The sequence below is a fragment of the Varanus komodoensis genome, unplaced genomic scaffold (assembly GCF_004798865.1).
Source record: "Varanus komodoensis strain SLA01 unplaced genomic scaffold, ASM479886v1 scaffold12, whole genome shotgun sequence".
NCBI lineage: Eukaryota > Metazoa > Chordata > Lepidosauria > Squamata > Varanidae > Varanus > Varanus komodoensis.
In genome coordinates this window covers 22,395,571-22,422,647 of record NW_025335349.1, presented here as the reverse complement: position 1 = coordinate 22,422,647, position 27,077 = coordinate 22,395,571, and the positions used below count along the sequence as shown (strand labels likewise).

The 27,077-nt window shown below is 41.7% G+C and overlaps 1 protein-coding gene across 5 annotated transcripts in view; it reads right to left on the bottom strand.

Annotated features, from left to right (window-relative positions):
* Window positions 1–27,077, bottom strand: part of COL14A1 (collagen type XIV alpha 1 chain) — a 139,542-nt gene that overhangs the window by 95,069 nt on the left and 17,396 nt on the right. For 4 of the 5 annotated variants that reach the window (XM_044421842.1, XM_044421845.1, XM_044421841.1 and 1 more), the window contains 3 exons: window positions 23,268–23,384; window positions 20,732–20,875; window positions 17,581–17,700 (listed from right to left, as the gene is read on the bottom strand). The exons of the other annotated variant lie outside the window; for it this stretch is intronic. In XM_044421842.1, coding sequence (XP_044277777.1) covers window positions 17,581–17,700; window positions 20,732–20,875; window positions 23,268–23,384 — 381 coding nt within the window. The remainder of the gene's footprint in view (window positions 1–17,580; window positions 17,701–20,731; window positions 20,876–23,267; window positions 23,385–27,077) is intronic. 5 annotated transcript variants of the gene reach the window in all.

Genomic DNA, 27,077 nt, shown 5'->3' with positions numbered 1-27,077 from the left:
AGCAATAAAAGCTACTGATACACATGCCGCCAAAAGGGACACTTAAAAAATGGAATTAATGCCTGACCTGCGAAATGTGACACTGAGATGACAGTATTGATATGGTTGGTATTATTTCAGAAACAAGGAAAGCAATCTGATGTGCAGAAGGGCTTTGGGAATGGGGGTTGCACCCATCAGTCCGTGTCAACTTAACCAAATTGTGCTTTTTAATGCAACCGTGATGGATATCAACCCTATAAGGACATGGCAGCTAATTCCAGAACACAGACATCTCATGGTGAAAATGATCTTGTTACAGGTACTTATAGCACCCAATAGCATATCAAATACAATAATCCACTCAGTTTTGTGATATAACAAAAATCTTCTAGTGCCAAGCCAAGATAATATGATCTCGTTTTCCCACTTGCATGGTTGCATGCTGCGATGGAGAAAAAAGACAGAGTTAATATAAAAGCGTGAACGTGAGATTCAGGTGAATTCTGTACGGAGATGTACTACCCACCCTTCCTCAGACCATTTACCCCATTCATTTTGATAGGGACCAAAGAAGAACTAATAAGCAAGGACATCTCAACTTGACTCATTTGCATTATTGAGTTACCATATTTTTCGTTCTATAAGACGCGCCTAGTTTTTAGAGGAGGAAAACAAGAAAAAAAATATTCTGACTCAAATGGGCACATAATCACAGGCACATTCTCCATCACTTTCCCATGGGCTGCACATCTGACAGACTTACTGCACACACACATTTGCTCTATAAGACGCACAGACATTTCCCCTTACTTTTGAGGGGGGAAAATGTGCGTCTTATAGAGCAAAAAATACGGTACTTTGCAATGATTGCTCTTTCAGCACTGGAGACATTGAGGAATGGCTTCCTCCAACCCACATGGGAAGCAGCCACTAGTGTAATCCTTAATACAAAGGCAGATGGGTCACTGACTCAGTTACTTACAACTGCTAGCTGTGTGTGCTCCCAAAGACCATCTACATACAGAGTTCTGCATACACTGGAATTACATCTACCTGAACACAAGGCTTCTTAATCCCTGCAAGTTAAACAGTGTTATAAGTAGGATCTAGGGGCCAAAGCAGACATTCCTAGGGACACAGAGATGGTGCCAAAAGCTACAATCTTGGCCCTTTTCTAGGAATGTGGCACGTCCAGGTAGAAAGAAGTGGGCAAGCAAGGAGTCCTGTGCATTTGCCTAAGATTTTTCCAGATCTCTCCATTTGTATCTGATTGGGATGGGAGAAGATACTTGTTTAAAGAGTCCCTGACTCAGGTCAGAATCCAATGCCTACTTACCTGGAAATAAGTTCTACTGAAGGTGGGAAGAAACAAATAGGACTGCACTGTTATTTGGACTGCAGACCTATTCTTAGCAGACTGGGTATAAAACAGATCAGTCCGAAAGGGAAGCCTGGTTCTCACAGGGTGGTCAACCCACATTCAGGCCTACCACTTCAGATTGCAGGTGAGATACTGGAGCTCACAGGGTGGAATGCTTTTCAATGCAAGAAAACTCTCCAGGCTCAGAGACAACTATAGGATGCCTTTGTTTAGGGAATATATATTGCCCTTCATTCACAGATAAGGTATTTTACATTAAAAATCAGCAAAGCATAGCATGATCAGCATATTTATGTCTGTATTTAAAATATTTGTAAACCTTTGTTCATCCGGATTAATTCCAGGTCTGTGTGAAAAAGGCATAAATAAAATGAGACACATGAATAGAAAATAAAATGCAATAAAACTGCAAAAATGTAAAAAAAGGAAAGATCAATAATGAGCACAACAAGGAAGAGGCAGAAATAACTATAAAAACCATATAGCTGGAAGAGACAAGACTATCACTGAAGATGCCCAGACCACTAAAGAAGATCCAACCTGGTGCTAAATGGACTAGTGTCAGTGTCAGACATACCTGTTTTGGAAAAATGTTCCAAAGTCTTCCTGCGTAGATACATAATGTACCATCCTTAAGGAAGACATTCAGAAAAGCATAAAACAAACAACAAAACACCTGTAAAAGGCCTTGTAGAATCAACAAGTTCACATGAGACCTAAAAGAAAGGAGTAGGCACCATGCAAGCCTCTCTGGAGAAAGACTTCTGCAAATAGATGCTACAGGTACCTGGCCACAACCTGAATCTCCTCTGAAGGGGGACGGACCTGAAGAAGAGCATCTGCAGTTAGTTGATCTAAGTGGCCTCCTCAGGCTGACAGTCTTCCTCCTAATATTTTGTTTTCTATGCAAAGAAACTGGTTTGGTTTTGTTTAGACAGAGATGATGCTAGTCATGTAAGCAACCTGAAACAGTAGAACCCAAGCATCAGTTTATAACAACAGTGAGAAATAGGCCTGAGTTAAGTGCAAATATTTGGTTGCATTCATCTAGTCTTATCCAAGTTATTAAAATAGTTTAAATCTAATTACGCTAACTAAAGTGTACCATGAATTGAAGGCTTCAATTCCACATATTCCTGTAACAGATTTTTTACTTCAGACTCATTGACCTCTTAGAGGAACTATTTTTATTTTGCCTATATTTAAGATTATATTGCAGGAATAATTCTGTTTGGTTATATAAATAAATCCACAGGTGATAAAATTGCCGCATACTTCATAAGACTGTAATTCGACTTGATCAGATTAAAGAAGCCATAATTCAATTCCACAGGATCTATTTTAACAGCCAAGCTATATCATATTGCACTTCCACAGAAGTCTGAAACATGCGTACTGCTTCACAGTGGTAATGAACTTGTTCAAAGCTTCTATTCATAAAGTACTTGCTACATCTGCACACCTACTAAGTTTACATATTAGTTTTCCTCCTAACATTTCACTTGATCTTAACATCAGTTGTCCAAAGTTCCTAAAATGAAGTGACAATAGTGATATAGAGATTCAATAACAATTGCTATTGTTTCAAATAACAATTTTCATATCCTAATTCTATTAATAAAATAATATTAGGTCTTGTAGAGGTCTTGTGAAAGGCAAAATATATAAGGATACCTAATATGTATCTTAACACTTTAAAATGCTTTCCCTGATATTTTAAAAGGATTCCCACTTAATCCACATCTCAAACAATCAGTTGGAGGGTGCCTAAGAAATGGATGAAGAACAGTCTAGCACAACTAGGGAAGCTTTCTCTGCGGTGGCGCCCCAACTATGGAATGCGCTCCCCAGACAGGTCCGCCTGGCGCCGTCGTTATTTGTTTTTCGGTGCCAGGTTAAGACCTTTTTATTCCACTGATATTTTAATAAGTTTTAATATTGTCTTTTCTATGTTTTTAACTGCAGCCAGTGTGGGTCGGGAATTTATTTATGTCATTTATGTTATATTTTATATTGTAAGCCATCCTGAGGCTTTTTTGTGAATAGGACGGCATATAAATATTTTAAATAAATAAATAAATAAATAAATAAATAAATACTAACATTGTAAAATCTGGTCTGTTCACATTTTGTGGATTTGTGGTGACCTCTAGTCCATTATCTACTCATTGCAGAAATGTGTTCATATGCATTTGTGCAAGTTAACACTCTGAAAAAGACCAATTCCACCACTATCCCATGCAGTTTTGTGCTTTTGCCTATGGTAAAAATAAACAGTTTTTTTTAAGTTCTCATATTTTTCTATGACTAAATCTGTGCAAAGCCACATGATTCAGGAAAAACTGTTCTTCCGTAGCTGCTAGGGTTGGATTCTTACAAATTCATGGTTGCTTGATTTCTCTCAAACCAAATGAACTCAGCTGAAACCAACTGAACACGCCGACTCAATAACGTGAGATGAACTAGAGCAGGCAGGTATGCAGAACAGCTGGCAACGGTCCATCCTTATCCTTATGAGATGCTATCTGGGTTTGCAGGGTCTAACTTGAGCTTTCAGTTTTGCTCCTATATTTGGCCTGATGTAAGCAATTCCCTGCTTTCACCTGTCCAGCTCTCTAATACCAAACCTGGCTGGCTGAGGTCTCCAAAGTCTTAAATAACACTCTTGTTCAACCATACTCTCTTCAAACCCTGAATAGAGCAGTTATCCATTGTAGTTCTCATAACAGTTGTGTGTGGACAATCTCAATTCACATCAGGACTCCAGGAGTATGGTTTAACCCACGGACCCAGTTTTCCCCTTGAAATTCAACCTACCTGCATGGGAAAAGGAGAAAATAAGGGCAAACTATCTCCATTGACTATGCTAATTATTTGCATTATTATTTTCATTTCATTTCTATACCCTCCCCTCACCCAGCTGAAGAATAAATAATTGAAATGCTGCCACTTGCAAATAGGATAAGGTTGAGAGAAGACAAAGACCTACACATCTAACTCATAGGGGTGGCACCTTCCTCCTGGAGTTGCTACCAATTGTATGTCTTGGGAAACATCTTGCCCTAAGCGGATGGGAGAAAAAAATTACTGCAGAACTCAAAGTGACAGTAAGAGGAGGAGAAAGAAGGAACAAACCAGCCAAGAACTTGATGGACAACAGACACAGTGCAAACCTGAATTCTATGGATATATTCCCATCTATCTGGGCAACTCAGTCAAATCATGTTTTTCCCATTCTCTCTACCAATTCCTTTCCTTGTGTCTTTTCTTCTTTTGGATTGTGAGCGTCAGGGCAGGGAGTGACTGATTATTGACTGTTATGAGATGCCCTGGAAGCCTTTTGACAGAAGAACAAGTTAGGGAATTTTTGAATGAATAAACAGAAACATATTTGGCTCTTACATTTGCAGTCTCCACAAAGATGAACGTAGAAAAAGGGAGCTATATAACCATGACCGAGGTGTGCAGATAAGGATGCCATGACAAGATTTATGAGGCGGCATTACTAATCACCCTAAAGCATTCATTAATAGCCGGTCATGCATTTGATCTGTGGAATGGATTGTTCTTGTGTACCAAGCACTAAATGGTCTCTGTCCCATTAGCTCAGTTTGCAACAGGGAATAACACAGTCCAGAGCAGGGTGGGTTCCTACAGCTTCCCCACTCCCTTCCTCAAGTCAGTTTTATGGCCAATGATTCTTCTAACGATATATGAATAAAATCCAAAATATGTTCGCAAAATGAACTGAAGCCTACAAATGTGTAGCACTGATCAGCCAAGATTACAGAGCTACATATGCCTGAGATTTATAAGGAGTGGTAGAATTTCCATTTACAGCTAATCTGGGGGCTCAGGCTCCAGCTCAGCCTCATGCCTTCCAAGCTCTTGATTTCTCCTTTTTGCATGGAGAGAGAAACACAAGTCGTAAGAGGGAGGCACTGGGCAGGAGGTGGGTGTTTAACCTGTCCATTGCCTCCCCCAGCCCTTCCACAGTGATCGGAAGGGGTTACTGTACTTCCAAAAGGATTTCCCAGCATTGCAGATATCAGAATGGAAAAACAGCATTGCTTTACAAATCACAACGAATCACCATGGTACATCAATGGATGAGTCTTGATCTAAAATGTCTGTAGATAGTTGTATGTTTTTGCAGTGAAAAAAGCCCTTGCCCTTAAATTCCAGTCCAGCAAGCAGCAGCCTGGAGCTACCTGGAGGAAGGTGTTCCACCCAGAAGGCCTGAATCCACCTCTTGAGCACCACTAGCAGGCTCCATGTTCATTCCTAGGGTTCACACATAGAACTATCACTAAGCTTTAAATAATGGAACCCATCTCCCAAGACACGGCAATGGCCACCATTTGCTCAGATGTCATGACAATAATTGGATTCAACACATTCATAGAAGCCAGGACTACAAGGGCTGAAAGGACCTTCCAGGTTCACAAGTAGGTTTTGCCTGAATATCGGTCACTATGGTTTAATCAACAGTTTTGGGGTGCCATCCTATAGAGATGAGTGTAAGACTCACATTCATCCAAGAAAAAACACAGGTGATCTTCACCTTCCTGCCTTCACTCTGAATTTTCTGACTTCTAGCAACAACATTGCAATGGGGAGGGAAGGAACCTGGAGAAGTATCTAGAGATACTTCATATCCTGGCATTCCTAGTTTCCTCTAGACTCTTTCCCTGAAACAACCCCTTCTGTCCCTCCCTGAGGATGCTTTCCTGACCTTAGAGAACAGCCAGTTCAGTTCTTTCCATGCCAAATGCATGGGTCAGAAGAAGGGGCAGAGCTCTGATGCCCTGATCCAAGGTCAGAGCACAATCCCCAACTGCAGATCTGGGAATCCAGGTAATCTGCCTGGGGCCACTGGATTGCTTTCTTCACATCATTTCATTTCCTAGCTGATTGCAAAGTGATACTCATAGCAACAGATTTCATATACTGTTTTACAATCAATTTAGAAATGAAATTTAATAAAGTAGTATGTAGCTTCATCTAGGAACCCAGGCTGATCCAGTCCACATTCAATAATAGATTAGGAGGCACCATAGCAAGAATCAGGAGGGATCAAGACTATGTATAATACAAGGCACAATTTGAATTAACACATCTGGATTCTCTTGGAATTTCCTAGTACTCGTTATTTCTAAGGCTCCTATTAAACAAAATAGTTTAATGAGAGTAAAATGAAGTAATCAAAGGATAGGAGAATAATTTTATGGTGAATTCTGCAGTTATAAAATCTGAAATAGAGGTTTATCTTGGAAAATATCTATCTCATTACCAATTAAGCAAATTTATTGGAAATAGAATTGTGCGCGAGAAGACTAGATTCCTTGGAAAAGACAGTCATGCTAGAGAAAGTCAAAGGCAGAAAAAGAAAAGGAAGACCAAATAAGAGAAGAACTGATTCCATAAAGGAAGCCACAGTCTTGAATTTAGAGCAGCTAACAGGCCATTTTGGAGGGCTTTTGTCCATAGGGTCTCCATAAGTCAGAGATAACAGGATGGTGCATACCAACAGAATTGTGCATGGTTTTTACACACAGAACAGGGAAAGATATTACCACGCTTTGTTTCAAAGCTGGAGGACTGCATCCCTCAAAACCAAAACAGTTTCCAAGAGGCTTTCCCAGGCTGCAGTCTCCCTCTTCAGCCCAGAAGCACTGGGTGTTCCCTTCAGCTATGTCCTAGCTCTTCCTGGGAGGCTCACCCTATCCAAGCTAATTCTTGCCCTTCCTTTGTACTAGCAGACCCTTTATGTATTAGACACGCGAAAGAACCTCCAAATGTATGCACTTAAGGGGAAGTGGTGTTACCCCGTGACCGTGCCTTCCCATGACAGCCTGTGAGGTCCTTTCCATAGCTGCTGGCTCATGAAATGAAATGATTTTTCTATTCCCAGAGAGCATATCATAAGATGTTTAACAGGTTCTGGAACTTCTCATTGCTGATCGCTAAATTTGTGTCTGCCAGCACAAATATGTGTAAAGAGAAAGGATGCACTTTAGCTTCCTGCTGATACAAGAATATAAGAACACATGGAAAGCCCTACTGGATCAGGCCCAAGGCCTAGCACTCTGTACACATGGTGGCAAAGCAGTTCCCCACAAGCAGGATTGGTGCAAAACCTTCACCTGCCCAGGTGCTTCAGTAGCTGGTGCATGCAGGTAGGCCACCCCCGGTGAAGGAGGTAGCGAGTAGCCAGCCATCCTAGTAGCCACTGACAGCCTCCACCCTCATGAACTGTCCAATCCTTTTTTAAAGCTATCCAGATCGGTGGCCATCACAAATTCCCATGGCAGCAAATTCCGTAGTTCCATGGGATTCGCATGCTCTGTGAAGGCTTACTTCCTTTTATCTGTCCTAAACATCCCACCCATCAGCTTCATGGAATGACCTTGGGTATAAGTGTTGTGGGAGAACACAGAGGTGAAATAGCAAGTTTCTGAACATCTGTCAACACCTGGAGAATGTGGCCTCCAGCCTTGATAGCTCTATGCTACCTCCAGTAGCTACTGGCAGAGACAGGATGCCTCTGCAGACAAGCTGCTGGGGAGCCCACCTGCAGTCACACTCAGGCTGGGAGGTTTCCCACAGCTGGCTGTCCGCTGTGTGAGCAGAGGACTGGGTGAGAGGGGCACCTGGGTTGATCCAGCCTAGCTCTTCTTCTTCTCTCATCCTCAGCACTAAACAAGCAAAGATGCATGAAAGTGAGCTGAATTGCTCTACATTTCTTAGAATGGGAGGTCTTGACAAGAGCACAAGAAAAGGACTGCTGGAGGAAGGTAGAGGGCAAGCCCATCCAGGCCCTGTTACATTTCGAACTCTGGTTGCAGGATCAGGATCCCCACCCCCCACCCCAGAGGTGTGGACTTGATTTATTCATGTGCTGTGCTTTGCACTGTATTTGCCTATAAACTATCCCAGTCATTAGACGTTCCAGCCATTCCAATGGAACTTCATTGTTTCGTAGGCCACATTTCAGCAGAACAGTGTGATGTCTTTCTTGGCAATAATAAAAAGCAAAGGCCTTCTTGGAACAAAAGCCGCATCTGCCTTTTGCCAACAGTGCTGCTCATGTGCTGTTCTTTTTGATTAATGTTTCTCTTTCCTAGCTTTCTTTAAAATAGTTGTGAATGTTTAACTAAAAGTTTAGTTAAGCTTTCAGAAGGTTGCCAACATGAACTTTTCAGAACCTGTAAATGATCATCAAAAATCATGAGACTAATTTAAATAGCTAGTGGGTGAATTTTATGTTTTTTCCCCTCTAAAAACCACAAATTTAATCCATTAAAATCAACTCAAATAAAATTAATGCTCAATCACTTAATCAACAAGGTAATTAAGGAGAGGCTGATAAGCAACATACTCCAGATGCACCTTGGACAGTAGTGCAAAACCAAGCCAAATATAATTAGACTTTGTTTTCTCAATGATAGATAGAACCAGAGTTGAAAGAGACCTGAAAAGTTGTATCGCGCAAACCCCTGCTGATGAAGGGAAGGATGAAAATCCAGACCTCAGGCTATTTAGAATCAAATTGATGTGTTGTGGGAATTCCATGGTTCATGAAACTTCCAGTATGTTTTTCTTTTACTAAAATCTGCCCCTGGGACAGGGAAGATCCAGAAGGAGTTCCCGTGCTGCGTAATCCATTTTCTCTAGCATAATTTTCCCACTGAAACTAATCTCCTTGAAGGTACTTTTTGACCTCAATGGAAAAACTTATCAGCATAGCCTATACGTTTTACCCATGGAGGCATACAACTATTAGTGGAGAAGAGGGTTTTCATCAGGTCAGTAACACAGGGAGCAAGTATTAGCCAGCTTCATCATCTATCTATTCCAGACTATTCTCCTCCAACACCAGTGGCTGATTTTTGCTAAGAAACATTGAGCATTCCAGTTCCCAATTAGTGTTCGTGGAGGTAGCAAATCATGCAAAGTGGAATACAACTAAAGTTTCACTACCTTTGTGCCTGAACTCAAACAGAATAGGGCACAGTCTGGGGAAGAATTTAGTTCCCCAGTATCAGAATCCTGGTAGTGGAGAGATGGAAAAAGCAGAGCTGTGTCTCTGGCCAGTGCCTGCCAATTAGACAGCAGTCGCTTGCAAGCTCTTTTGTACATGAGCTTCTGAGCAGAAGCAGATGGAGCAGCAAGACCTTGGAAAGTTACCAACCATACTCTTAAAAGTCCAAATTATTATCTTTCCCCCACTTCCAGATTTTACCAATCACTCCCACAGGGGTCAGTCCAGGGGTAACGTCAATGCACAGATACATATGGGATATTATAGATATAACAGGCATGAAGTGTGCTTGTTTCTCAATGTCAGCAACTCTGGTTCAGGGCAGGGGAGAGTGTGAGCCCCAGGCATAAAAATAGCTAGTCAAAGAATTGACCTTAGCTGGAGCTTTCTCCTTCCACTCCATTCAAATACCTAGAGGGCAAGCAGGTGGTGTTAAAACTATGGCAGATATTTCAGCTTCCAAAGTTTCATAATTTATTATGCCACTGCTCCTCCAAGAAAAAAAACTATACTTTATTCTTTTGCTTGTAAGAAAGAAATATATTAAATAGTGCATTAACCTATTCCACTCATGCTGGATCTGCTACCTTTCTTTCTTTCTTTCTTTCTTTCTTTCTTTCTTTCTTTCTTTCTTTCTTTCTGCCACATTTTGTTTCAATCCATAGACTCCAACCGACAGCTTAAGTAGTTATTGGCACGTCATAACATGCAAACAACAAATTAATTAAGCCTGACAACATTTTTGTGAGACAAGTATTATCATGCTCTTGGAAACACAAGGCTGAATGGACATATTAAGTCCAGCCTTCCATTATATGTGCCAACTTAAATTATATGCTTGGCTTATGTGAAGGTCTTAAATGAATTTTTAATTTTCTTTTCTTGCTATTCTTTATTTATGCAATTAGCAAAAACATTTCAAACCTTCTGCACAGCAAGGTAAACATAACAGACATTACATAGAAACATAGAAACAGAGCGAGTCAGAAGGGGTCTCCCGGGCCACCGGCTCCAGCCGGCTCCACTCACGACATTACAACATACAACTGAAGGACAGAACAATGCCAAGTTGTTGATTCACCATATGTCTCTATAAAACACATATAAAACACTATAAAACACATCAGTATTTTTGGATGCTACTTTTCTAATCATATAAGAAAGTTATCTGTCTAGTTCTCAATGTTATTGGAAGCATAATGCTAGTTTTCAAGTATGTTTAGGACTACAACCTGCATGCAGAACTGTAATCACAAATGGTAACATTTAAGCTACAGTGGGTTGCAATGACATGATGTGCCATGCTGAATTTTGAATATTCTGCCCCTTGCAAGGGGTTGCCATGGTTTACTGTGTCATTTGAATATGGGAGCAGGTCTTGTTAGATGGCGAAACAACCCTCCAACAACCCTCTACTCCTGTTCCAACACTCCCTGCTGCCCAGAAGACAGAACTAATCTAGGCAACCCCGCACTGGGGCTGAATATCCAAAATGACTGCCTGAACTAAGTGAACATTCTTTGCCTAACTGATGAATGTGTCATGGTTTCTCTTTGATTTTGTGTTTCATGAAAAAAGCAGCTCTCTTTCCTTCAGTGGATACTTTGATATTAAGTGCATAAAATAATGCTTCTGAATTATACCAGTGAGCCAACTGATTTAGCTGGCCTCTTGTTTCCAACAGTGTCCAATCTGGTGCTTCCTGGAACCTGCATGATGGTCATGAGACAAATGCTTCCTCTTCCAATTTCTCATCCTCCACTGATATAACCTGCACCCATACACACACACCTGCCCCTTAGATCAGATCAGAAGGCCCTTCCACAAGAACTACCTCGCAGGAAGATGAAAGGTGTGGCAACTACATGAAGGGCCTTTTCTGCTGCGGTTCCCCATCTTTGAAACTCCCTCCCTAGGGAAATTCGCCTGGCACCATCTCTATTTGCCTTTCGGCACCAAGTAAAGACATACCCATTTTAGGAATTTTTTAAACATTTAGCCTGCGTGTTGTGGCCCCTTTTAATTGCTTTTACAGATGTTTAATTCATTATGTTTTCATTGGTTTTAATCTGTTTTATTCTGTTAATATGTTTTATGCATTGTAAGCTGCCTAGGAAGGCCTTGGCAATTATAGGTGGCCTAAAAATACATGCAAATAAATAAACAAACTGTCATTCTACTTCTGAACATGTAAGATTTACTTAGCCTTCTGCATCTGATTTGGGAGAGAGATATCTAAGAACCATCCAATGGTAAACTCAGAGCTTGACCAGAGTGAGACTGGCCACCCCGAGCCCTGGCTGTCAGTTTGCTACTTATTCTTGACACATAAAGCCCTAAGAGTCAGTTCGCCTGAAAGAGAACCTCCCCCACAATGCAGCCGCTGGACCGCTATGCGCTTTTAGGGAGACCTCGCTGTGTCTGCAACATAGCCATGGGTCTTCTCTGTGGTGGATGCTCCACCTGTAATGGCATCCCCTCTGTGGTACCCCACTCACTGATAATCCACTCATCCTTCCCTGATGGGCTAATAGCATCCTAGTAGGAAAGGCCCAGGTGGCCCTTAATAGTCATACTGAGTTGAAGGTTATTGTAATGGGAGGGTGTTTGGGAGATGAGGGTAGTTGAGTCGGACGAAGGGAAGAATGAACTGAAATTGGCCCAGGAATAAGCCAAGCAACTAACTTGCGAGGAAACTGCCTGGATCGTTTCCAAACTAATCTCCCTATTTGAGCATTAACTTGCAGTCAGCTTGACTGACTGACTTCTTCATCACTGACTTTTTGTCACTGAATAAAAACATGGAGCACTCCCTTCTCCCTATTCACATCTTCACCAATAGATTTTCTTTAGTCCTTTAATGGATCAGAGCATCACATTGATCATTATATTCTTTCAGGCAATTTCAGGCAAAACCTTTGTTATTTTACAGTCCCTTTAATGTTTAATTGATTTTAACTGGGGTTTTAGTATTTCACTTGTCAGATACTGTGGTGTTTTGTTTTGTTTTACTCATTTTTTATTGTAAGCTGTCCAAAGATGCTAGTGGTGGACGTGTTAGAAAAGCTTAAATATACTTGAGATTATTCCTCAGCAACATCTCTATGTCTGTTATGCCACAATGAATAGCAACTTCATAACTTCACTAAGTGACTGTGTGTGTACAACATAAGCATAGTTAATAAGCTATGGTGGCTTTTCAACTACCCCTTGTAAGTGCAGTTTGCATGTCAGAGTTCCCTAATTATCCTTGCTGCACAGAGGTTGTCATAAAGCCCAAATTTGACAAGAATATGTGGCTGGGGTGTTTTGCAAACTACCCAGAACCCACAGTTTATTGTACCGTTGCTGGCTGGTTAGTAGTCATCCACCATTGCTGGGTTGCAATTAGGGCAGACATAATTAGGGAATGAGTCAGTACATGCAAAGGTGGCTAGCAAGTCCCCATGGCTTATCCATCACTCGTATCATGCAAACTGAGCCAATCAGAACAACTCAGTTTGCATGATCAGAAGGAGCGCTTACATCCATATATGCCCAGCCGCCCCCTGAGATCAGCGGGAGAGGCCCTCCTCCGGGAGCCCTCCGTGAAAGAAATTAGGAGGGTGGTTACTCAGAGGAGGGCTTTCTCAGCGGTGGCACCTAAGTTATGGAATGCACTCCCCAGAGAGGTCCGCCTGGCGCCGTCGTTATTTGTTTTTCGGCGCCAGGCGAAGACCTTTTTATTTAAGCAGCATTTTAAATGTTAATATTATTGAATTTTAATATTGAATATTATTGAATTTTATTATTGAACATTATTGAATTTTATTTGGCCAGGGCGGCTTATTTTATATTGTATAGTTGTATTTTATTTTAATGTATATATTTTAATTTTTACTTATGATGAACTAACGTATTGTTGTAAGCCGCCCCAAGGCTTCGGCGAATGGGGCGGCATAAAAATGTTTTAATAAATAAATAAATAAATAATAAAATAAACTTCCTCTCTTCTATAATATTGGGGGTGTCTCCACCTGGGACAGCACTTGCACTGCTCCCTTTTCTATAACCTGCAAGGGGGAGCAGGAAGGGGTAAATCTTTAAAAAAGTTGACTGGCTTTTCCATAGAGAGAAGTTTCTTTCTATCTACATTATAATACCAGGGCAAGTTCATTCAAAGAAAAATCTTAGACCAAAGAGTGTAACTACGGCTTCCACTGATAGCCAACACAAATTTCTATATTTGGTGCATTTTTACCAAAGCCTTTTCCAAGCCTTCAGAAAAGGGGAAGCTATACAACTTTTAAGTGGAACTGAACCACAAAAGTCCTACCACCCTCTGTCAAGTTAAGCCTTGTTGCTGTTGAAAGCAATTGTGCAACACTTGGGGGAGAACAGTGACAAGAAAAACAGATAGCAGAGAGACTGGAGAGGGCCTGCAGCGATGCAAGTAAAAGGCATTGGTTGTATGTTAAACTTACTAAGGAACAGTGGGAGCCTATTAAACCCCCCTTTTTTCTTGTAAAGAAACAGTTTTGATGTAGAAAAACATCAGGCAATGAGCCAAAGGATCGTTTCCTGCAAAATCAGGGCATGGTGAAAGAAGCTGGGATTCTGTTCATTCTTGTCCGACAAGAGGAACTGATGCTGCCTATAAAGGAATCACGAGCGATTGGGCTTAAAACTATCTGAGCATGAAGAATGAAGAGAAGCTGCCTGGAACTTCAAAGTGCTTGCACAGGAGGGACTGAGAATGGAAACCTACAGAAGAGTGGCTCTTTAATGATGGCATGCCCTAATACAATTCTGCAGAATTCCTACTGCTCATTAGAAAAATAACTGTTGGCTTTTGGAAACTCAGGGGTGATGCTTTCTAGTGTATCATTACAGAAAGGATACAGCCAGGTTAGAGTCAGTGCAGCGTAGGGCCACGAGGTTGGTGGCAGGTTTGCAGGGGAAGCCGTATGAGACGAGACTGAGGGAACTGGGTCTCTTCAGCCTGGAGAAGAGGAGACTCAGAGGGGGTCTGTTGGCGACATACAGGTATGTGAGGGGGTGTCACACGGAGGTGGGTAGAGACCTGTCCTCCCCTGCAGAGGAAGGCAGGATGCGCTCCAACAGAGCAAAGCTCAGGGAGCCAAGGTTCCATTTGGATGCCAGGAAGCACTTCCTGACAGTCAGGACCCCGAGGGTGTGGAATGGGCTTCCACAAGAGGTAGTTGAGGCCCCATCGGTGCGAGTGTTCAAGGATAGGCTGGACGTGCCCATGGTGGGCATGTTGTGAGCAGAGCCGGCTGGTGCCGGAGGTCAGACTGGATGGCCCGGGGGAGCCCTTCTGACTCGCTCTGTTTCTATGTTTCTATCAGTCAGAACGCTCTGTGGAGCAGTTCCATCTTTTAATTCCTAGTTGATGTTCTGCAGTAAGAAAATGTGGGAGGGTAACAGGTGGAGGCAATGATGTCTAGTTGCTAGTCGCAAAGTCGCGTCCGACCCTTCATGACCCCACGGACAACAGTCCTCCAGGCTCTCCTGTCCTCCACTGTCTCCCGGAGTCCAGCCAAGCTCACACCCACTGCCCCAGTGACCCCATCCAGCCACCTCATCCTCTGCCATCCCCTTCTCTTTTGCCGTCAATCGTTCCCAGCATCAGGGTCTTTTATTTATTTATTTGGGTCTTTTTTTGCCCTATCCAATACCCTGAGGGTCTCTGGATGGCTCACAAGTTAAATGCAATAAATACATATATACCCAAATAATACAAAATAATCCATGAACTGAAAATAAAACATAGTTAAAATATTAAACATTAAAAGTACAGAAAAATAAAAAGGTCTTGACCTGGCACTGAAAAGCAACAGACAGACCTCTCTTTTCCAATGTGTTGTTTCTTCTCATTAGGTGGCCAAAGTATTTGATGATATCTGGACCCACCAGAATTATAAAATTCTGTGAATTAGGCATGGCAACTGTGCTATAAAAGCCTCATGTTGAGGTACTCCAGAACTAACTTTCTTGAACAGAACAAAATCCATCTTCTCTCTCCAAGTATTCACTCTCCAGGAATGGCTACACAAATGCCTCTGAGTGCTCATACGGATGCAAAATTCTTCAGTTTTTTTAAGTATTTTATTTTATTTAAAACTCAGTCTAAAATATCACAACTGAAATCTGACATATACATTCTTACGAACAATAAATAAAGGATAGCAAGGTGATCTCCTTCTGTTCATCCCCAGTATATCATATTTAAAGTTTTATTTTGTTTATATATGAAGATTCCATGTTAGTGTCATAGCAAATTGTCATTGATAGACGTATTCTCCTTTCAATTATCTCATTCTTTTCTCATTGCATCATTCTGTCCATGTTTACTTGAAATTTCCATTAACCAGATTTGCATATATGAGTTGCTGCCTTATCTAGAATTTACCCATGATTTGCCTGCAAAGCCCAGGCTGATTTCTCAATTTCTGGGTTGTTCTTCCTGCTTCCTTCCTGCCTTCCACATGCCCTTGCAGCACTTTAGTACTGGCAAGCATCAACTGGGATTTTTTTTTTAAGAGTCTTGTCTACCACTTCTGTAGCCTGGTAAAACATTGCATGGTTCTAAGCCTTCACGAAATGGCAACCTATAATGCAAAACTCCCTAAGTTCACAACCCAACAGCAAACAATGGCTTATCTTCCTGGCTATTCCATATTAACATTGCTTAACCCATTGTGCTGGATACGCATGTAATGACAATCCTGGATTCCAAAAACTGTACTCAACTCAGACTTTGGGATGTCTTCACATGCAAACCAGGTGAGTATGTTCAATGGAACTCCCTTCCTAGCAACTGCATCTAAAATTTCAATCCAAGGGCACAGAGCTATTGTAGTGCCCATAATCCACCAGACATTAAGGCTGATGCTCACCCTCTTATGCAGGGTGAGGAGAGCAGAGAAAGCAAAACCCACCTCTGTGCTTTCCATCTTAGTAGATGGAATTGCTTGCTTGGGTTGCATTGGAGGAGGAAAGGAAGTTGAAGAGGTACCAGGGCAGCTCATCTCCTTGCTTCTTCTGTCTCCTCACCTCACCACCTACTTTTCCCTTTCTCTGAAGTTGATCTTCCAACATTGGAGATCTGGCTTCCCCTTTGAGGTTCTAGCACTATCTCTGACCTTGAACCTTGAAACCAAAATATTTTAGGATCCCTCAGACACTGTCTCAGATATCAAACGATTGCTCCCCAGATCAGTCTAAACTAGCAGCCAGAGCCTGCAGTGACATATTCTTAATGAGTCAGTCATGGATTTTGTACCCTATTTCCTGTCATTTGAGTGTGACCAGTGCTGGTCAAAAGCAAGTAACTCTACTGGCAGTACAAAACTGAGCCAGACCAATAGGAACACAGTAAGATATGGAAACACAAACCTCTGCCTCACCTGATCACAAACCTGAAAAGACTAAGGGTTTGTTTCATGGATGAAAACAAAAGCGAATACAAAGGGAGTGCTTTAAGTTGATCTACACATGTTATTTCTGCAGCTAACTAGCCGCTCTGAAATGTTACATCATTAAAAAATGGGTTTTGAATTCTTAATAGAATTAAAAAGCTAGTCATTTTCCTCATAGAGACTATTTAAGTGCAAACATAATTTCATCATAACAAATGCCACCCTGGCATGAAAAGATACCGTCACCCTCAACAAGTCTCATTAGTTAATCTGAAAATGATAGTAAAATGGTTGCAACTTTGGAAGATGTGTTGTTATGTTCTCTGCAACCAACACCCCTGAGACAATGTGCTCCTATATCTGTACTTCTCTGATAGCAAATGCCCCAGGAGGGTGTGTTTTGGAGGGTTCGGAAGGAGATGCTTTCTTGGGAAGTTCAGCTGTAATGTATGACCTTAGGCACTACATTCGCTGCTTCAATAGGTGTTAAAACAAAATACTTCGAAACAATACCAAAAGAAAATACTTCGGCAATTGCAACACAGCAGCAATTCAAACAAGTATTGATTATTTAATATTTGATGATGCACGAAAAAGTACCTGATGTTATTAAATGCCAAAGTTTGAAAACAAGAGGAAAAAGTTATTTGCCAGGACAGTATAGTTCTCTAATTTCCAAGTATAGTAAAATGTGGATGGTATTAAGCAACACCATTTTCATTTTTTCTCATTTTTCTCCCATAAATTCTGACCTGGTACGTGCGGAGTTGCTGTACTTTCTGAATCTTCTGTTGGGACAGGGGGTTTCCATTTACCTACATCTTTGACTTTGGGTTTGCCTGATGTATCCTTCTTTTTCTCAAGATCTTTAACTGCAAAATTGGTATTCAGAAATAGAAATAGTCAAACACAATACATCATTTTAATATTTCTACATTCTGCTTCATTAAATAGTTTTATATTTCAGCCACACTCTAGTTTTCTATTATTTCCAGCAATTTATTTATTGATTTGTATTTGCATCTTTTAAAATTGTAATGCACTACTTTTGTCTGAAAAAGGCAGCAAGCACAGCATGAAAGAGAAATAGTGAAAATAACAAAAATTAAAGTAATTCACCAGCAAAAACAAATAGCACAGATACCCAAAGTGACTAAGGGCACAATTTATCCATACTTAAATAAAAAGACCTCCTACAACTCGCATCCTATTTCCCAAGCAACATGCTGGATGGGGCGTGTTATGAGCTGTAGTACTTCTTCACATCCCATCAGCCACTGTGCCTGAAATTCATTTCCAAGGGGCATCACTTCCTGCCTCTCTTGCCTGCCTCTTTCACACTGGTCTACACATAGAGGTTGGATGGCTGATGTGGCTCCTGCAGTTGCCACTCTTTCCAGGGGACTCTGTGGTAGTTGCACAGGAGGACCATGACAACTATGTTCCTGGTTTCAGACAACACAAGTAGTCATGGTGGTATGGAGAAACCATACAACAAATTGTTGCTTATTACTGCGATTTTTCAAGACCTAATTTACCATGATGAAATACCATGACTGGGTTCAGACAACATGATGGACTGATAATGACAAAAACAACAATACTATGCGCTACATTCACTTAAAATTTCAAAGTTGTGCACCTGAGAAGCTGTATTGTATCAATCAGTTGTCACACTATCCTTTATTTCAGTGGTCTTAAGAACTGGAAAGTATATTCAGAATATCACAATTTAAGATACAAAAAGAGGGCTTTGCAAGCACTCAGTGTCTGAATTCATTATGAAGTCACATTATGTTCTATGTCTTGCTATAGCCAATAAAAAGACAGCAAAGTCAAAGTAACCGTATTTTAAATACACTTTTAATCTTACATTTGAAATCTCCCTGTCAGCCCTGCTTTTCTGGAAGAGTTAAGCAACTGCAAAAGAACAACCACAGCTAATAACTCAGAGCCTGGAGCAACAATCTAATAGTTTGTTTTCTAACTTTTAAGAAGCATGTGGTTTTGATGGTATTGCAATCAGGGTGTTGTAGTAAATAGAGGCAATTGCATTAAGAAAGTTGCCTTAAGTTGGTTGTAAGAGAGCTTGGCAAAGATGTTCCACAAACAGCTGTCAAGATCTCTCCAATCTATTCCTTCAGGGACCAATGGACACATAAATCTACTCCTGGGTTAGAGAGAACACTGGGCAAAAGACAAAGGGTGCTTCCCGACAGAGAGCTTTCCAGGGATTCAGGCAGCAGTCTTTCCCATCACTAGCCACCTGATCTTTTTAACTGGGATGACAGGAATTGAACTAGGGACCTTCCACATATGAGGTGTGTGCTGGTCTACTGAGGGCTGAACTTAAACTGAAAAAGTGGAAACCTGAAGCAGAGGTATTGCTAAACTAATGAAAAATGTTTCCTTCTAAGCTTAGCTGACAGGAAGAGTTAATTGCCTTTTGGAGGGTGTTACAGGAAATATGACTTTTTCCTTTCCAGCTGCAATTCTTGAAAATTACCTCCTGTGTGGCAATTAAGCTGAGGAAAAGAAAGACTTAGACTAGGACCAAAGGATGTTCTAGGCTCTATGGAATAGATTTGGGACCCAGGAAAAAAGAGTCAAGGCCAGTGTTCCATAGCTTTAAGCCTAACAATATCCTTGGCTGAAGTACAGAAGTTACTGTTCTATTCACCAGGAGAAAACCAACGACTAGGTTCCAAGAGTAGGACATCACTTCAGACAATCCATCACTTCAGGCCAGCTCCAAGTAAGAGGAACCCAAGCTAGGTGGTCACTGGTCCTGGGATTACTTGGTGACAGTGGCTGAGAAGCCACCCAGCCTGCTAAGTTCCCACAGTGCCCTTGAAGGACGCTATATGGAGCCCTGTTGAAAATGAGACATGGCAGCTGGCTTCCCGGACAGGGATGTTACTGCCAGATGAACCTGCCAAAAATGCAATAGGTCAGGGGAGACCAGTCCAGGTGTCACTACTCTCCTGCCGAGAATGACAAGGGCTGGCAGTCGTGTTGATTATAGGTCAAGTCCCATAATCCTTTGTTTATTTGTTGTAGATCAAAATTTATGGTTATCAGACACATTGTACATAATCATTCACTTCCACAGCAGTGAGATAATCCAGCTTTACCAATACAAGTAGAAGAGCTTCTTAACTCCACATGCTTAAAAGATCTACTGGTGCTCAGCCAGAAGACTTAACAGCAGTTCCAGATTTGAATAAATAAAAAACATGTCTGCTGAAATGTCTGTTGTGTTATGTTTTTCCTACCATAAATGTTTATAAGCTGTGATTTTATGCATTATAATACTATTGCATATTTTCCATTTTCATATTCAGTCACATGCGCAACGTGGTGAGCATTACAGTATGTTCTTTCCTTACATTGCTATCTACAGGCAGGAGTTGTCAACATGTAGCCCTCCAGATGTTTTGGCCTACAACTCCCATAATTCTTCTCCATTGACTGTGCTGGCCATGGCTCATGGGAGTTGTAAACCAAAACATCTGGAGCACCACAAGTCATCCATCCATGATCTACTGCCTTCCACAAAATGGCTTGTGGGCTAAGTAGGATAGCATAAGTCAATATCTCTCAAATTCCATTTACAACCTCCAACCATATTATTTTATCCTGAGAACATATCCAGCAGCTACATGCAAATATTCCTTTTCACCTTCCACATCTCCAACACAGATTTAAGACACTGACAAACAGTATTTATAAGTGTCTAGCATATAATTCAAATTACATATACTTTTGTAAATGTTTTTTAACTCCACTTAAAGAGTATTAAATTCCTGGAGTGTTTGAGTTTATGTTTCTTTTTATTTTGAGCCCAGCTTGCCCCACAGAGAAAAGTCCTATGGGACATGCAGATAATAGGAGACAACATACTTCGGAACTGGCCTTGAGCTGGTTTGCTTTCTTGGTCCTTAGCAAATGCAACTATCTGAACCATATAACTTTGATCAGGAATAAGACCTTGAATAATTGCTTTGTTTGCATTATTTTGAAGAGTGAGCTCATTGGTTTTTCCACCTGAAAAATAACATAGAAATAAATAAATAAGGAATACTAAAGTAAAATAAACAAGACCAGCAGTACAGTTTTAAATAACTTTAAAAATAGCATTGTGACCGACATTTTTACCTGCGTAAAATACTATATATTTTTCAAGCTTCGTTACCTTAAACCATACCAGTGCATAAAATTCCCCTACACCAAATCACACCATCTAGTCTAGACTTCTTCAGGTGACTCTCCAAGCAGAGAAGCATGTTGTAATCCTTCTCTCTCACACACCCATCTTAAAATCCTGGAAGACTTAGAAGATCTTTTAGGTTCTAGCTTGAACACATCAATATAAATCTGCATATAATCAAGAATTCCTCAGCACTGCAAGCTACTCCTTGGGCAGACATCAGAAAAATACAGCTTTTCATCATGTTTCTATGTACCTCCTTAGCTCTCATGAATCATTTTTATGCACATGCAGCTTTGCTACAGATTGCTGGATTTCTGTCTATGTCACTGAATGCTTATCCTGCCACTTCAGAATGTAAGGGAGGGCGGATGCATGATTAAGTGGCCCTCCCCACAACATTAGAAATGACTGTCTAGAAAATTGATCATGCCACAGAGTCTAGAGCCCAAAATGATGTGGATTTTTTTTTTTAATCTGAGTAGCATGTTGAAGTTCTACCATTCCAGGAGGTGAAAAGTGTTGTCTGAAGCAGTTGTGTTTTGTACAGTTTAGAGTCATCCAGGCATATAGCAAGAGGGCATCTCACACTGTGACCTGGTTCCCACATAACGAAAACCCAAAGTACTAGTTGAATATGGGTTGTTCTTGAATTGTGGCTTGTTTTTTTTGTGTGAACCCTACCCTATGATTTAAACATGGGTCATTAACTATGATGAATCCAGAGTTTACAACCCAGCAACAAGCTCAACAAACTGCAAGTTCTCTTCCTTGGTTGCTCATGGCTAACAAGCCACAGTTCAACCATACTGAAGGATTCACACATAGCACTCCGTAGTTTGGTGGCAACCCATACTCAGAGCGCTCATTACATGCAAACCAGACAACCCACATTTTATCAAATTATTCCCATGGGTCAGCATTATGCACAAACCACATTTTCATCAGTAATATCAATGAAACAAAGATTCAACAGACGTTAGTACAGCTTAAGGTATAGAGAACCACAGTTTATTCAAGTGTGTGAAGATAATCTCAGGGAAGGTAAACTGAGGTAGCTAACAATAAGTTATACAGTTATATTTTTAAACCAGTGAAGGTTTCATCTCTTGATGGTTACATCAACATTCTCTCTTTCCTCAGTGGAAATCAAGTTCTATGAAGATTCAGGTATCTCACAGCATGAACACTGGGGAAGCAATTTCCCCTGCATTATTCCTATGGGGAATATTTGACATTAATGGCTTGCAAACCTATTGGTGGCGCTTAAATCACAGATCCTTTCCATGGAGTTCATACTCTGTTAGAAGTTCTGGGAGATTTACAGGACTATGAGCTTTTAAATATTACAGGTGTGCAGTGGGACAGACTTGTGAAAAAGCTCTTCCCATTGTGCTCCTGCCAAATTAAAAGAACACCACAATCTGGTTCAAACCATTAACACCAACATTCTTCAGAACAGAATGTGAGTGTAAAAAGCATTCTGTGTCCTCAAATGGGAGCTTTAAGAGAGGCATTTCAACCTTCCAGAATGAGGAAAAACAGCACAAAAACCAGGGAACCAATTGGCTGTCAGTGCTTAGGGAAAACAAAGGGACATAAGGAAAGGGGCATAGTGCTTGAGGATTCAACAGGGAACTGGACTGGGCTCTGGGCTTCAGGTCCTGTGCCCCTGGCCAATAAGGCTGGGCAGAGGGGACAGTCTGTGGCACAGGGTACCAGCCTGCAGGCAAAACTTCCAAACATAGGCCCAGTTCTCCTCTGCAATGTGGCTCTCCATGTGCCGAAGGGAGACAGCCTTGCTGCTCCTCATCATGGTCCTTTATCAACAGAAAGTGTGCACTAGAACACATCCAACACTTTGCTATGGTTACACACCAAGGGAGATGATAGCTATTGGATTGCACTGTCTTTCAGTCAAATTTGTCCGCCATTGCAGACTCTTTAAGAGGTAAGGCCGGAAGGTCCCAATAAAAGCCATGAACTAGAAACTAGTGAACTGAAGGAACACTTCTCTTTTTCAACACAGCTTGAGTGGGCTTCTATAATCTCAGGGGCCAGAACAACCTGAGGCCAGGATGCATAAGCAACGAGGTACAGTCCCAAAATGTACTCCACCTACCTCCACATACAGAATTGTTAGAATTCTGTCCTCATATATTTACAAAGAATGCTGCATCAGCTTCTAAGGAAACATGACATTCAGTTTGACGTTTTCTTTTCTTTTACCTGCATTTGGAGTGACGAGGAGTTTATATCCATCAATTTGCCCTTTAGGGGCTTTCCATGAAATCTGAATACTGTCATGATTAACAACAGTATATCTTAATCTTGACGGTGGGGCCACTGAAAGGAAAGCAAAAATACAGGCACTGAAGCATCAGTTGGATTTATTCCACTTCCTTTAAAAATTAAAATGACAGCACATACAGACATTCAAATTAAAAGACACAACACATTTTCAGGCAAGACAAAGGATGCAGGTTATCAGAAAAGTCACATGATGCAAGTCTATTAGTTTGCTAAACAACAGTAAATACACCAAGGTGCATTATTTGTTCCCAAAGACATACGCTACACAATAAATTTTAAAAGGGACTATTCCCACCAACAGGAAAAGACAAACATGGGAGTTAGAAGTTAAAAAGCCCAATGTACACATTTGGTTTTAGTTGTATGTGTGTGTGTGTAAAGGAGCTACATAATACACTGTTCTAGATTCTTGGATCTCCTGTGAAATCTAGGTAATATCTTTCAGATACGTATATGGGCCCAAAGTTTCATGCATTCAGGGAGCATCAAGATTTTCAGAGCACAGTGGTGGTTGTGGATGAGCGTGAAGCTGACTACATGGAATAAACAAATTGGCTGGAGCTTATGAACTATGAAGGATATTCGGTGTTCCCTAGTTTAAGACCAATGCCACGAGCAACATCCTTACACCCTCACTAGTGCTAACACCAACATCTGCGAACCTCTGTGGCAGAGAATTCCTAGATCACCCAAACAATCCCAATTGCCAGAACTCTCACTAGAGGTAAGAAAAAGCCATAAAGATTAATGTAATGTTAACTACAAAGCAGAATATGTGGCTGGTGAGTTGGGTTTGGCTTGGGGAGGGGATGCTAAAATTTGTTCAGGGAATTTAAATAACCAGTAAGACACAAACAACTGCATGGGAACTGAAGCTTTCCTTCTTTCCAAACTTTCCAGAAATCCCTTCGCCTAAACTAATTGTGCTTCCAGCCAGTGCCACTCCAGATGTGTGTGAGCCTTCAATGGACAACTTTCCTTTGTTATCTATCTAGTCTATCTTCGTCCTGCTGCTTACACCAGCTGCCACTGCTTACTGTTACTTCTCATTCTCTTTCTGCGGTGGTATCTACCTCTCCTCCTGGTCGCCATCATCACTGGCTGGGTCAGAGGTGAGTGGACAAGCAGGGTGCAATGGTGAAGAGCAACTCCAAGGGTACTTGCAGGAGCCCCCTGCTGGGGTGCGGGTCCACAGCAGCTTCCCTACCATGTGTTGAAAGGGAGAACAACAGTTGTTCTTGGCTCACATCCTTAAGGCCACCTGGATGGACTTCAGAGGAGGAGGAGGAGGAGGAGGAAGAGGAGCAGGAGAGGGCCTTGGAATGTGAGCCAGTTCCAGATGTGAGATGAGAGAAGCAGAGGCACTTATCTCAAGGCTCCCCAGGAGAGCAGGTGGCCTCTGAGTATAAACAAGATGTACGGTTATTGGGAGGGGGCTCGGAACAGGGGTTTCTCAGAGACGGACATGGCAGGTACGGCTCTGGACCCCGTGATGCAATGGCAGCAGTGGAGGATGGCCAAATTAGAGGATTGCCATGCAGAGAGGAGGCGTGTTTGTTTTCAGAAGGACCCAGGCATGCTCCCAAGGAGTTGGAGTTCAACACTAGGCTGGGGTCAACACACTGCTCTGCGCATGCTCAGAGAGCCATTCCGGCTTCTGGAAAATGCTGTGGTCAATCAAAAAGATTTTGCTTGGAAGGTATGTGGCTTTGAATGTGTGAAGAGAAGAACCCTAACTCATGAACGATTGGCCTCCTCTTGAAGCTGGCCATGCTTCCACGGAGTTCTGCTTTCACTGCTTCTCAAACCAAACCTTACAATGCCCACATCCCCCGGGTTCTCACGGTCTAGTTTTCCATTGCAGACTCCAGCTATTCCTTTCCATCCCAGCCATGCAGTCAGGGGAGGCTGTTTCATCAGAGCAAAGAAGTGCCATTCCTGGTGCTTAAAAGGTTTTAAACTTGGAGATGCATTTGGTACTCCTATCATGAACAGAGCCGGCTGGAGCTGGGGGTCAGACAAGAAGGGGCCTGGGAGGCCCCTTCTAACTCACTCTGTTTCTATGTTTTCCATACTGTAGTGGAGTGTGCAGTTTGGAAATCACTCACAAAGGATGTGCTCGAACATATTGGGAACTGCAAATGCCATCTTTGACTCCCCTTGTCCATATGGCCGCCCAGAGAATTTATATATGCATCACACATCATGAACCTGAGCTGTTCACCACACCAGAAAGAGACCCAGATAAGTGGCACAAATGAGAATAAGTACTTTCTTTCCACCTTGAGGCTCCTTAATGCACAATAATTTTAATGCTATTCCAAAATTGTATTTTCCCAGTTTGTTTGAACCAGTCAAGGTGCTGTAGACCATACACAGCCTCAAAAGGAATTTAATATACATGACAGCAAGTGAGTGATGCAGGCAAGCAGAGGCAGGCCATGGGAGCTGGATGAAGGGAGTGGGTGAGAGCAGACACTTATAGAAAACAGGCCAGCTTGTCTGGGATTGCCACGGCCCGTCTGGCATTGTGCCTGGATACCCTCAAGCCACTGAGCTACAAGGCCAACAGAATCACATGATATAATTTTCTGGACTGCAGCTAGCAGATCATAGGCTGGTGGGGTGGAACAATCATTCAGACAAAGCATTCCCTATTTGTAGTCAGAGCAGCCCTGCTTAGGAAAAGGGATGTGCCGTGTGTTTCTGCTGATCATGAAATTCCATGCTCAATTTCTGTGCAGGAGTCAGCATTACCAGATTAATGGAAAGCTTTGTTAAACCTTCCTTTCAATTCCTCTATGCTTCCCAGGGATTATTCAAACTTGCTGTAACAGAATGTGGTACAGCCCTTTCTGGAATGTATCATTTCAGAGTGGAGGTGAGGAAAACCAGTATCTGGATGCAGCTTTTGTTTTATTCCTGTGTATGGAAAGGCAGCACATCAAAGGGACAGCTAGGCTAACACTCTGTCACTTGACACGTTAAGTGTGGATGGGAAGGGTTGTTTTCGTTCCATGTTTTGAACATGTTGAAGCGGTGCCCTGTTATTTTTGTGTGTTTGGATCAGATGGGAGTGAGGGGCAAATGACTGCAATGGACAGAATGGGCTTTGATGAGCACATCCTGAGACTTTAAGACAGCAGTGCAGATCCTCTTTGGACTAAGGCCAAAACAATCCATCACAGAGAGATTTTCAGGGGCTCCATTCCCCTGGGTGCGGCCAAAGGCAAAAAGACAAGGCCAGTATACCAAAACATGCAGCATATTATACATAAAGCTCTTCTGTTGGCAACTGAGCCTTAGAAGAGGCACTTCAAACTTTCAGGACTCAGGACTCCCTGTGGTTCCATTCAAATAACAAAAACATTCAAAATTAATGTTATTCAAACAATTAATTCCATGTCTATTTTGACTGTTGGGTCATGCTCTAACACTTGGACACTGGCTTGCAGGAACCAAAGTGTTTGGTATCATCATCAGTTTGGTTATGTCTGAGCCTTCCTTTTATGTCTGAGAGTCCTCCCCCAACTCCATTCCCAACAGTGGCAATGGCTGGAAGACTCCTTGTCTTGTGAACAGAGCCCAGATAAAAGTCACGCTATGCTTAATTCCCCATATTTTTTCCTAGTATTCAGGAGTAGCACAAATTACTGTTATCATCATATTACACTGATGATTTTCCCTTGGTAGGAATGGGGAGAAAGTAGTTTGGTTTTCATTTTA